This window comes from Schistocerca nitens, chromosome 3 (genome assembly GCF_023898315.1).
Source record: "Schistocerca nitens isolate TAMUIC-IGC-003100 chromosome 3, iqSchNite1.1, whole genome shotgun sequence".
NCBI lineage: Eukaryota > Metazoa > Arthropoda > Insecta > Orthoptera > Acrididae > Schistocerca > Schistocerca nitens.
The window spans coordinates 259,941,757-259,954,799 of record NC_064616.1 but is presented as its reverse complement, the minus strand read 5'-3'; the positions used below and the strand labels follow the sequence as shown (position 1 = coordinate 259,954,799).

General features: G+C 41.9%; 1 protein-coding gene across 1 annotated transcript in view; it reads left to right on the top strand.

The window, feature by feature from the left end:
- The first annotated feature begins 399 nt into the window (after positions 1–399).
- Positions 400–13,043, top strand: part of LOC126249567 (uncharacterized) — a 58,577-nt gene continuing 45,933 nt past the window's right edge. Inside the window, exons 1-2 of the mRNA XM_049951230.1 lie at positions 400–588; positions 9,088–9,282. Of these exons, the coding sequence (XP_049807187.1) occupies positions 532–588; positions 9,088–9,282 (252 nt within the window). The 5' untranslated portion in view covers positions 400–531. The remainder of the gene's footprint in view (positions 589–9,087; positions 9,283–13,043) is intronic.

The following is a 13,043-nucleotide window of genomic DNA, read 5'->3' as shown; positions in this document are numbered from 1 at the left end:
AAAAATTTGATAAAAAATTTTCTTCTGACTCTGAGGCGTTAACACGACGGTGCAGCCATTCTGGCTCCGCTTTCCGGGTAATAAAATGCCCTTGCCCCTTTGAAACATTGCAACGACATTTTGTATTTAACACAGAGCATTGGCGCTCAGGCTGAAGATGAAAATTACTATGCAATCGTTTCGCCTTTTCTCGGAAGCTAATTTCTGACGGTAAAAAATTCTTGCAACACCAGGATTCGAAAGAGCTACCTCCGCGGGGGTTGACACAACACTGACCTCGCTTCAGCCACTGTTAGCAGGGAGCCTTGCGGTATCTTGAATAGAGCACGGGTGACGTGTCGCTGTGCGCCGGAGCCACGACATACAGCTGGCGGCAGATAGCGGGACTTGATGGCAAGCGATTAGTAGCACTCCCGCCGTGCCAGCGTTGTCCTATCAGCACATGTTACGTGGTCTTCTGGAGCAGAGCCGGCGTCTTATCTGCTCACGCTTCTCTTTACGGGCACCTTCAATCGGCGTAGTGTACACGGCATGTTTGTAAAGGTGTTCGCTCTCGTCCTCATCTCTGCGCTGCTCGTTACTTCGCAGGTAAGTTCTCTCGAATAATATGTCAACATTCCATTCGACCTTTCCGCTGTATCTATGGAGCGTCACGACAGTAGCAGGAAACATATCTTGCAGGGTATGAGGTTAAGCGTGATTTTCCTCAGCATTCTAAGCTACAGTTACAGCAAGTACCTATTTTCAGATTGTATCGAATATTCAACGCAAAGGTGAAATGGTAACTAAAATTTTGCTGGTACTGAGCAGACAAAAATAACTACTTGCGTGATGGATCAGCGTGTTGTTGCTGTTGCTCATGCTACTGCTTAAAAGGAACGATTTTTTCCTTAACCATAATTATCTCATCAGTGATTAGTCACAACTATATACATGTGCTGTTATTTGGAGCTCACGGTAATTTGTCAGCATGATATATCACGATCTAAAAAATCCAAAACATCTGTGTGAAATCTTATGGGACTTAAATGCTAAGGTCATCAGTCCCTAAGCTTACACACTACTTAACCTAAATTATCCTAAGGACAAACACACACACCCATGCCTGAGGGAGGACTCGAACCTCCGCTGGGACCTCACGATCTACACATTGGACGCGTAGAACCTTATATTTTTTGTGTGTTTCGCCCATATAAAGAAATAATATAACACAAAAAAGCCCTTATGTTCGCATTATACTTCATTTTTACCACAACTTAAAATCTATCATCTCTATGTCTATTTAAACTGTAGTGAGATAATGATCTACAAGTTTTTGGTTACGAGATGATAGCCACGATGACTGTTTTATTCGACTACGTTCTAATCGGTACAATAAATAGATAGTACACATTCTACGGCCAGTAAGTTTTTGGAGACGTATATGAGCTACGTACGAATGAAAAAGCTTTCTTCAGTTGTAATAACGTACAAAATATTCATTTATGTGATCACAGTTAAGTGAGGATGTGATACTGATAATAGTAATACTTATCTGGAGTTTTTAAAACACATCTGCGAGTCTCCAAAGTAAATTATTCCCGAGTGGTCTCAATCAATTTTTAAAGAAATGTTTAGTGAAAATGCCTTACAATAACAAGAGGAAGATAATTCTCGTAATAAAGAGAGAGAAACCTATAGTACCCGGTCCGGTGACAAGATTAGCGGCGAACCTCCGAAGAGCATCAATCGTATAAATTTTTGGGAGAAATACTAACAAGCGATATGAAATGAGGGGAATCCAAAAATCAATGTTACGAAGGTGAATGGAAGATTTAGATTATTTGTTGTAAGTTTCCTGGCGAAACGTTTGATGGATGTGTTAAGAACATCACATAAAAGACGTTAGAAGTTATGAAGTGGCTTAGTAGTCCTAAATTGAACGAGTTCAGTTGGCCGTTGTAACCCACTCGAAAGTCTAACAGAGATGCTCACGGAATTTAAAGGTAAATCCTTGGAAGAAACACTAAGTTTCACTCGAGAAACTCGGTTGTGTGTAGAGTAGACTACGGAAATTCTACCTCTACAATTTTATAGCTCAAGTAGGAACCTTAAGAATCATAGAGATTAAGGCTCATCCAAAGGAATGTAGGCAGTCCCAGTTGGTTGTTGAATATGTACGTAGATGTACATATTCAGTGCAATACTTATGAATAAATCTTAATTGTTAATATCGGAGGGTCGACATATTTATTCCTTCCTAGTGGCTCTTCAAGTATAGTTACTGCAGCACAAGTTGCAGAAGCAATAACTACACAGTCCTCTTACAGTTGACCTTGCCTGTAGCACTGTTGAAGTTCTAAATCATAGTGATTACTTTTGGCTGTTTAAAATTGACCATTCGGGCATCCAGTGGGAGGGGGAACTGGGGGGGAGGGGACTCTCAAAAAGCTTCGAAACAGACCTCCAACGCTGGTAAATACTGAAGAAATTCTCTGCATTTCGGATTTATGTTAAGCGAGAGACACCAACATACTGCCCTACATAATGTAGTCCATACTTTATTTAATCCAGTTGTCAATAAGATAACCTTCAGTTCAAACACGTCGCCCTTCTAGAAATATTAGAGGAAAGCATCAGTGGATATACCGTTGTCTTAGACTCGCTAGGCACATGCTTTATCGTACGACCTCCTAGAATGTTGATCGAAAGTAGCAAGGTAGGCGCAAAACGGAGGAAAACAAATGCTGCAGTAACAGTGAAAACTTTAAGGAACTTTATCTGTGAGCACTGCACTGAATGTTCCCTAAATTCATGGTACCTCTAAAGCTATATTTAGCAATTTTTTTGCAAATCATTATGAGTGTTTTAGTTCGTCATAGGATACTTAATCCGTTTGTCGTGTAAACTGTAGATTTACGTCAGAGATCTCGTGAAAACTTGGACAGAATGACAGTACGTCGCATGTGGAGGCTCTCGATATAAGGAAATGTTTCCACAGCTGTTCCCTGTTTGCTTCGGCTGTGCGGCGCACACATGAGTGCGGCAGTTCAGCTACAGGGAGCTATTTGAGAGTACAACTGCACTAGCCATCAGTAACAGAGGCTGAAACTTCATGATGTGTGTCACGGTAGGCATGGTGCATTACAGGTACGAATTCATAATATGTAAACACTAGCTGATACAGCCAGAAACTGTTAGGGAGGGTGCTTGACAAGTACACTTTGAGAACGACGGTAGCTCATTGTTGATACTCCTTTACGTAACTGAGGCCGCTAAGACACACTTGTGACGGCGCTCGACTGGGTAGTAACTGGTTCAAATCTTCATATCAGAAGTATTTTTCAGGATCAATATTTGATCTATGAGTTAAATACAGATGGTGTCATAGCGTTCATGATCAGACTTTCCAGATGCGTCCTGCATTAAGTTCTAAACTACTCTGTAGCGCTTGTGGAGTGAGGTCCTGTGGTATTTTGTAGGTGATCCGTTCATCTTGATGCGCGTTGGTCTCCTCAGTGGCATTACTACTGACGAAACAACGTAACGCATTATTTAGCGCACTGAACTCGTATTCGGGTGGATGGCGGTTCAAAATCTCGTTCAGCCGCCCACAATTATATTTTTCATGGTTTCCCTAAATCACTGAAAGCACATCTGAGACGCACACGGCCGATCTCCTCACTCAATCTGAGCTTGTGCTTCATCTGTGATAATTCGTCGTCGATGGGACATTTAACGCTAATCTTCCTTCCTTCGAAGGTAGTAAGCTATGTGCTGGTGCCGGGTTTCAAAAAAGTGGTTCAAATGGCTCTGAGCACTATGGGAGTTAACATCAGTGGTCATCAGTCCCCTAGAACTTAGAACTGCTTAAACCTAACTAACCTAAGGACATCACACACATCAATGTCCGAGGCAGGATTCGAACCTGCGACCGAAGCGGTCACACGGTTCCAGACTGAAGCGCCTAGAACCGCACGGCCACACCGGCCGGCCGGTGCCGGGTTTCACACACGTTTCTTCTATAATTATGGACAAAGGGAACACTCCACGCTCACTCATCGTCACTTACACCAAAGAAATCCTTTCCGATTTAGGATGCCGAACCCTGGAGGATATCGTCTGCAACCGTGTCATTTGCATTTACTATGTTTGGTGAAGTAGCTACAACGTCCACTTTTATGTAGGTGAGGCGTAATGTTAGTAATAAAATATTGATAAGTTACTACATGTGTGTTATCGATTTTATGTAACGTGCGCAGATTTACAAAATTGCACATGAAATGTTGATTCTGTACTGATACTGCAGAAATAATAAGTCTACGAGTGTCGATTTTTTGTGTGAGCTGGGTGAGTAGATCGTGGATATCTAGGGTACTACAGTACCTATAAAGAGATAAGCAACAAATGGGTTCAAATGGCTCTGAGCACTATGGGACTCAACTGCTGTGGTCATCAGTCCCCTAGAACTTAGAATTACTTAAACCTAACTAACCTAAGGACATCACACACATCCATGCCCGAGGCAGGATTCGAACCTGCGACCGTAGCAGTCGCACGGTTCCGGACTGCGCGCCTAGAACCGCGAGACCACCGCGGCCGGCCCGATAAGCAACACACATGGCAATATGCAGACCGATTTCTTATAGATTCGTACAGATGTATCCGCTTTTACATTAGCATTATCAATTTCAAAGTACAGGTACAGACTACCCTGCCACATGTAGAAAAGCATAGTTTGAAAGTTATTGATCATAACACCGGCAACAGTATAACACGATCAAAGCGTGAAACAGATACCAATCTGATAACAGTTTTTCGAATGTTGCTGTACCATCATATATACCATCATTATATCCAGGTGTCATCCGGTAGAAAATCTGTAGACGGTACATTCGCATATTACTTCATCATGATTGTTTGTGAGCACAGAATGATACCCATATTTGTGGACAAACGACTTTCTGTACTGGTACTTGAAAAATTATCATAAACGGCAATTTTCCGCCAGTGCACGGGCATGACTTGCTGAGAAAATCATCAGGCATGCTACAACATGCACAAGCAAGTATGTTCCAAAACGCCACACATAAGAAGGGGATTTTTCTGGGGATCATATCTCGTGTTCTATTGGTGACAGAAAGGGAAGCTCAAGTGTTTTGGATAGCCCTTGTGGTTAGGGACATTTTGTATACCCAACGGAAAGATCATCTTACTGTAACTATCCTACAGTACATGGTTAACTTTTGAATATTACATACTACCTTCAGCTTAGGCAAATTTTGCATTAGATGTGATCTATAGTGTGCCTTAACGGGCTTATCGAGGCACCATTTAGTTCATGGGCGGTTCTTGACAAAACCCGAACTACATGGTTTTTGGGTACCAAAACCGAGCCGTGGATTCGAAGACGGCGACGCACAGCAACTGTCTGAATTTTTACGATATATTCTTACGATGCCGATAGCGAACAAACTTGAAAATTTACTTGATAGCCCAGCCAGCGAAGACCAAAAAAGACCAAATAGGGGAAAATCTCGTGCAGTGGGAAATTTTTGTACATTGGTGGGAGAGAGTCCAAATGAGATTTTCACTCTGCAGTGAAGTGTGTCCTGATATGAAACTTCCTGTAAGATTGAAACTTTCTGGCATATTAAAACAGTGTGCCGGACCGAGACTCGAACTAGAAACCTTTGCCTTTCACGGGCAAGTGCTCTACCACAGTTTTAATCTGCCAGGAAGTTTCATATCAGCGCACACTCCACTGCAGAGTGAAAATCTCATTCTGGAAACATCCCCCAGGCTGTGGCTAAGCCATGTCTCCGCAATATCCTTTCTTCCAGGAGTGCTAGTTCTGCAAGGTTCTCAGGAGAGCTTCTGTGAAGTTTGGAAAGTAGGAGACGAGGTACTGGCGGAAGTAAGGCTGTGAGGGCGGGGTATGAGTCGTGCTTGGGTAGCTCAGATGGTAGAGCACTCGCCCGTGAAAGGCAAAGGTCCCGAGTTCGAGTTTCGGTCCGGTACACAGTTTTAATCTGCCGGGAAGTTTCGGTGGAATGGAGTGTTATAAATAACATACTAAAAATACCGACTAGTGGGAGGGGGGCATTTAAAGGTTAATTTCTTATGTTTTTCTTTAGTACTTAGAAAATCGCGGCTTCTAGGGAAAATGTTTTCCAGTACTGACTTCAGGAAGGCATTTGACACCGTCCGGCACGGTCATTTAGTGAGAAAAATACACTAAAAAACGAAGGATTTATCCGAGTGGATGGGACGGAATTTGGTAGACGTGATTTATATATGCAGGCAAACAAACGATAACTATTTTCGAAAAATTGGATGATTTATTCAGGAGAAAGAGCTTCACAAATTGAGCAAGTCAGTAACGCGTTGGTCCACCGCTGGCCCTTACGCAAGCTGGTTAGTTGACATGGTTGCTGGATGTCCTACTGTGGCAGTAAGACAGGAGATAGTGACAGTTAAAAGTTGCGCTGAATTAGTGAGTGAGAATGGGCAGATGGGAGTGGATGGGTCTGAGTGATTTAAGAGTGCAGCGATGGGCTAGTCGATGTGAGCGAATTAACAGTTTGGGGAGATGGTGGGAGTATCTCCTGTCTCACAGCTAGCCTCCTTCGTTCTGTCCTACTACTACACTCTGTCGCTATCTCCCTCTTGGTCTCTCTTAACTGCTTCTATCTCATTCATTCCTTCCCACTGCTTCTGACTCTTGTCAGTGTCACTACCTCTCTTCCTCGTTCTCATTGTCGTAGACTCCATCTCTCATTATCGCTAGCTCTCATCCTACTCTACTTTCTCATTCTCGTTATTCCTCTTCCATTAGCACTGCTTCCTTCCCTCTTTTCCCAGCACTGCTCTGTCACGGTGAACTATGTTCCACTGCCATTGTCTCCTTCGCTCTTCCTATGCCACAACCACTGCCTACTATCTTCCAGTGTTTATTACTTTTCCTTCTCTTTCCCACTGCCACTGCCTTCTTCTCTCTCAGCATAAAAAGCGCTAAATACCAATATTTTAGGGAAAAATTTTAAAGGTGCGAAGGGCGGTAGAATGAGGCCGCTGATACCCCATTTTTCAGTCGGCCTTTTAAAATAGGTGCATTAAGCATTTTTTGTGCTCCGACAGGAACATTTTTCCTCTGGTGAAAATATTGCAGAAAAAGTATGGTGTAGGGAGATGACTCGTATTCGAAACAGTCGGGATTTTCCTTGAGATGTATGCATGTATTTTCTTGATAGCTGTCTTTGGAATTCTACCATTTTTCGCAAACTGTTCAAATTGGGGTTAGCAATCTCTGAATTGTTCAGTGTCTGTATAGTGTAATGCAACGTCCTTCAGCCATTCATGCATATATGTCTGAAGGAACACATGGTCTACAGTCATATTAAATTAAAGAAATTTAATCGCAAATTGCTAAAACGATTCTACACCAGCTGTACAAATGATTAGCGACAGATGAAAAACTGTACCAGAGCGGAACTAGAGCCCGGATTCTCCCTTTAACGCGAGTTGTCCAACTTAACCACTTTGGCTATCCATGCTCGCTTCCGGGACTGACGCAAAGTTCCGTTTGCCGCTGCGTCTATGTACGATACTGGCACGTATTCTGGTGATTCCCGCACAGGGAGAAACATTGTTACTCTCATCGTTTTGCCTTGCCGCAGTCTGAAATACAGGTTGATAATGTCTGTATTGAAGTTAAAATCTTCTGGGTTATTAGGCCACGTCATGTTTCTTCTAAAATGATCGACCTTTCGACCCCTCTGCTGGGATCTTCCTCAGAATCTTCTGGTATCCACTACTACTAGAACAGCAGTAGTGGACACAAGAAGATCCTGAGGAAGATCCCAGCACAGGGGTTGAAACGTCGTTCATTTTAGAAGAAACATGGCGCGGCCTAATAACACAGAAGATTTTAACTTCAGTGACAACGGCCACGAAAGCCTGCAGACTTACATAATGTCTGTATTGTTCAATGTCTGTATAGTCTAAAGTAACGTCCTTCAGACGTGAAATATGGGTCGCTCTGTGAAGCGTGCACGGATAGCCAAAGTGTTTTAGGTGACCGCTCGCATCGCATTAAGCGGGAGATCCGGCTCTCACTCCATCTCCAACACAGATATCCATCGTCGCTAGTCATTTGTACAGCTGGTGTATAACAATATTTGCAGTTTGGGAATACATTTCGTTATTACAATTCAGTTACAGATCATGCAGAAGAGACATCGCACAGGAATTTTTTGTTGAATAACACCTGTAGCACGAAACGAAACCGCAAGAGCTGTATGATAAACATATTCAATCACTGATGATAAAATGATGTTACAAATCGTTTTGGAATAATAGCTACGTTATGTATGTTTCAATTTTGCGGTTTAGGATTTCGTAACAGCAATGCTGTCAAATATTTCGATGTTTTTAAGTGTATGTAGCCAGATAACAAAAATAATACACATCTTTTACCGACGCACCCATCGACACATCAGCAGAGAAGTCAGTAGGACGAATCTTTCTTTTTTAGGGTCAAGGTTTACCTGTTATGGAGTTGGTGACAGACATATACACGTATTAGTACAGCATGTTATCCTAATGAGCGGAGTCATCGACTGTGCCACTTGTTTCTTAAATAGAAAAAATAATTTATGAGGAATAGGAATATTGGACGTGTGTGCTTGGGAGAAAAACTATTCGCGTCACACCTACAGGTCATATGTAGATCTGAATGATGGATCACTACACTTTCCTGGTTTTTTAACCTACGATTTAAAGTACATAACGCATCCTGAGATTTCGCGGGATTTGTTGAATGTTCAAAGACAATTGCAGTGGATTTAAATAGTGCTCTTAAGTGCAAAGCAAATTTTGAAGTTATTTGCACGTAAAGTACGTTTAGTTCTATTTTCCTTTCTTTATGTTGCTTCATGTAGTCTGTGCCATGTTTGCAGTTAAATTAAGTTAGACAGATATATGAGTTTCGGAAGCAGCCATACGACATGAATCAATGCAAATGTTTGCCTTTGTGGACTGGAGGGGACTGTACTTTATGTAATGAGTTTCTGCGTAATTAAATATTTGCCTCGTGTTTCCTTTCAGGATGTGGAAACTGAATCTGAAGAAGGAGAACCGGCAAAAAATAAGATATCAAAAGAGGTTATACTGCAGAAGATAAATGAAGAGAAACGTTTCTTGATCGATAACTTTGAACATGTCCGCGCCATGACGGAGAGCTTCGTGGAGCAGATGAAAGAGTTCGTTCAAGTTTCGTTGCTGAAGGAACTTAATCAACTGGTAAGCAACAGACCTTCTGCGAGGCTTATGCAACTGATAGATAAGTCACTCTCATTCTAGAATATGCTTCTCGTCTTTCAAATTAAGTCACAATGTGACAAACTGTGGCACATCTCCTCGCTAACGGGAGTATCTTTGGAGAAACGCCAATTTCTTCAAATGCTGTGTACGTCGGATGTCCATCGTAAGAATATACGCCATTTTGTGTTTATATAGTTTTCCACATCATGCTTTTTTGATGTGTCGGTGGAGTCAGTGCACGACTATTCGTGGGGTCTCTCATACCATGTCCAATGTCAACTATAGCTGATTTTTAATTTTGTTTTAATCTTACGATGGTGCGATAGTCTGACACAGCCAAAACGTACCACAACCAAAATAAAGCTTTGGATAATGCACTGTCAAGCACTATTTGAGTGCCTGCTTCTACGTGAATAGACATTAAGCGTGGGGCAGCCGTGGGACGGATCATTCTGTGTTTGCATTGTTCCACAATAAGTTGACGGCTAGATCTATGGTATTAACGATTCATGTTTCATAAGCAATAATTAGTTACACAACATAGTCTCCTTTCATTTACGGTGCCCTTCTAAATAATTGTCATACATTGATCAACCAGTAATGGGTTCGAATGCCAATAGCTGCAGGAATTCTTTGCCCCTGAAATGCTTATGGCAACACATTTTACCCTCCTACATTATTTACTATTTTAGTTCTGTAAATACCCGAAACACAAAAAGCAGTACAACGCTAGAGGACAGTATCGATTTGCAGAGTGACCTGCAGAGGATTGATGAATGGCAGTTGACCTTGATCATCAGTAAATGTAACATATTGCTCATAGATAGGAAAAGAAAGCTACTGATGTACAACTACACTGTTGATGAGAAATTGCTGGAAATAGTATCTACCGTAAAATATCTCGGAATAACTATCCAGAGTGACCTTAACTGGAGTGGCCACATGAAACGAATGGTAGGAAAAGCAGATGACAGACGAAATTCATAGGGTGAACCTTAAGGGCCGGCCGGTGTGGCCGAGCGGTTCTAGGCGCTTCAGTCTGGAACCGCACGACCGCTGCGGTAGCAGATTCGAATCCAGCCTCGGGCATGGATGTGTGTGATGTCATTAGGTTAGTTAGGTTTAAGTAGTTCTAAGTTCTGGGGGACTCATGACCTCAGATGTTAAGTCCCATAGTGCGCAGAGCCATTTTGAACCTTAAGGAAATGTAACTCATCCCCGAAAGAAATGGCTTACAAGGCGCTTGTTGGACCCATTCTTGAGTATTTTTCATCAATCTGGGACCCTTACCAGATAGGACTGATAGAAGAGGTAGAGAAGATCCAACGAATAGTGGCGAGTTTCATCATGGGATAGTTTGGTTGGCGCGAGAGCGTTACAATGATGTTCAACTCCAGTGGCAGGCGCTACGAGAGAGGCGTTATGCATCACGAAGAGGTTTATTATTGAAATTTCGAGTGCTTTTCCGGGAAGAGTCGGACAACGTATAACTTGCTCCACCATGCATCTCGCAAAATGACAACGACAAGAAAATTCGAGAAATTAAAGCTAGTACACAGGCTTACCGACAATCATTTTTCCCAATATCCATTCTCGAGTGGAAGAGGGGATGGGGTATCAGTTAGTGATACCAGAAGAACGCTTCACCACACACCATCAGTTGGCTTGCGGGGTATGAATGTGTTTGATTTGTCCACTGGTTTCGATTATTCTCCGAATAACTACGGCTACCTAAATCCATTTTAACCCATTTACTGTATTCATCACTTGGTCTCCCTCTACAATTTTACACTTCTATCTATCTCTCTTCCCTTCATTACCAAATTACCTTCATGTCTAAGGATATGTCCTATCAAGCTATCCCATTTTTACTCAAGTTGTGGTATACATTTATTTTTTTCCCTCATTCAGATTCAGTACCACGTCATTAGTTGCTTGATATATGCATATAATCTGCAACCTTCTTCTGTAGCGCCAATTTCAAAAGGTTCTGTTCTCTTCTTGTCTGACCTGCTTATGGCCCACGTTTCACTTCCGTACATGCCTACACAAATTCTGCTTCAGAAATGCTTTTAGTACTATAGTCCGTCTGCATTTTATATCTTCTCTACCTCGATCATCATCAATTATTTTGCTGTCCATATAGTAAATCTCATTTGTTACCTTATCTCAATTCCTAATATAATTCCTCCAGCATCACCTGACTAAATTTGATTACATTCCACTAGCCTTGTTTTTCTTCTGTTGTTTGTCTTACAACCTCTCTTCAAGACATCTATTCCAAACAGCTGCTCTTCTAAGTCCTTTACTGTTCTGAGATAATTACAGTATCATCGCAAACTTCAAAGTTTCTATTTCTTCTCTCTGAAATTTCATCCCCTCACCATATTCCTCTTTGGTTCTTTCAGTGTTTGCTGAAAGTACAGATTGAATAACATTGGGGATGGGCTACAACACTGCTATCTATCCATCTCCTCAGACTCTTGTAACTGCAGTCTGGTTTCCGTTGAACTTGTAAAGATAACCCTCCGCTCCGAATACTTCATCTCTGCTACCTCCAGAATTTCAACAAGCGTATTCTAGTCGACACTGTCAAAACCATTCTCTAAATGTGCAAATTTTGTAAACGTAAATTTGCCTTTCTTCAATCTATCTTCTAGGATAAACCTTAGGGTCAGTATTGCCTCGGATGTTCCTACATTTCTCCGGAACCCAAACTGATCTTCCCCGGCATCTATCAGCTACAGCTATACACATACTTCGCAAACCATCGTATTTTCAGGGCGCATGGTACCTTGTGCCGTCCTGTTCTACTTGCAAATGGTGCAGGATAAAAACGATTGTATGTGTGTCTCCGTACGAGTCCTAATTTCTCTTAACTTGTCTTCGCGGTCCCTAGGCGAAATGTACGTTGGCGTCAGTAGAACCGTTCTACAGTCAGCTGCAAATGCCTGTTCTCAAAATTTTCTCAAAAGTTTTTCACGAATAGAATTCTTGATTTCTGAGGTATTTCGCCTGTCTCACATATCTAGCACACCAGGTGGAATAGCTGAGGGTATTGCATGTGACATGAAATTCTTCTCGCAGTATCTCCATATCCTCTTCGCTTTCTATAATATTACCTTGAAGTTCATTTCCTCAATATAGCCCTTCTATATACTCCTTCCTGCCTCCACCTTTCAGTTTTCCCTTCTTCCCTAAGTACTGATTTTTCCATCTGATCTCTTGATATTCATACAGCTCCTTCCCTTTTCTCCAAAGGCTGGTTGGTTGGTTGAATTGGGGGAAGGGACCAAACAGCGAGGTCCCAACGGATTAGGGAAGGATGGGGAAGGAAATCGACCGTGCCCTTTCAAAGGAACCATCACGGCATTTACCTGAACCTCCAAAGGTCTGCCTAATAATTCTACAGGTGGTATCTACCTTCCCTCTAGTTATATATGCTTCTATAGCCTTGCTTGTCCTCGAACAATTCGTGCTTAGCAATTTTGCATTTTGTCTGTCTCATTTTTTTGACGTCTGTTATACTGTTCACCTGCTTCATTTACCACATTTTTATATTTTCTCCTGTTATCAATTACATTCAACATCTCCTTTGATTCTATGATCTCCAAGGATTTCTATTACGTCTTGTCATTTTAATTATGTGACTCTCTCCCTCCTTGTGTATTTCATCTCTCAAAGCCACCGATACAGCTTCTATTGTATTTCTTTCCACTGCCTAATGCCACTGTGGCATT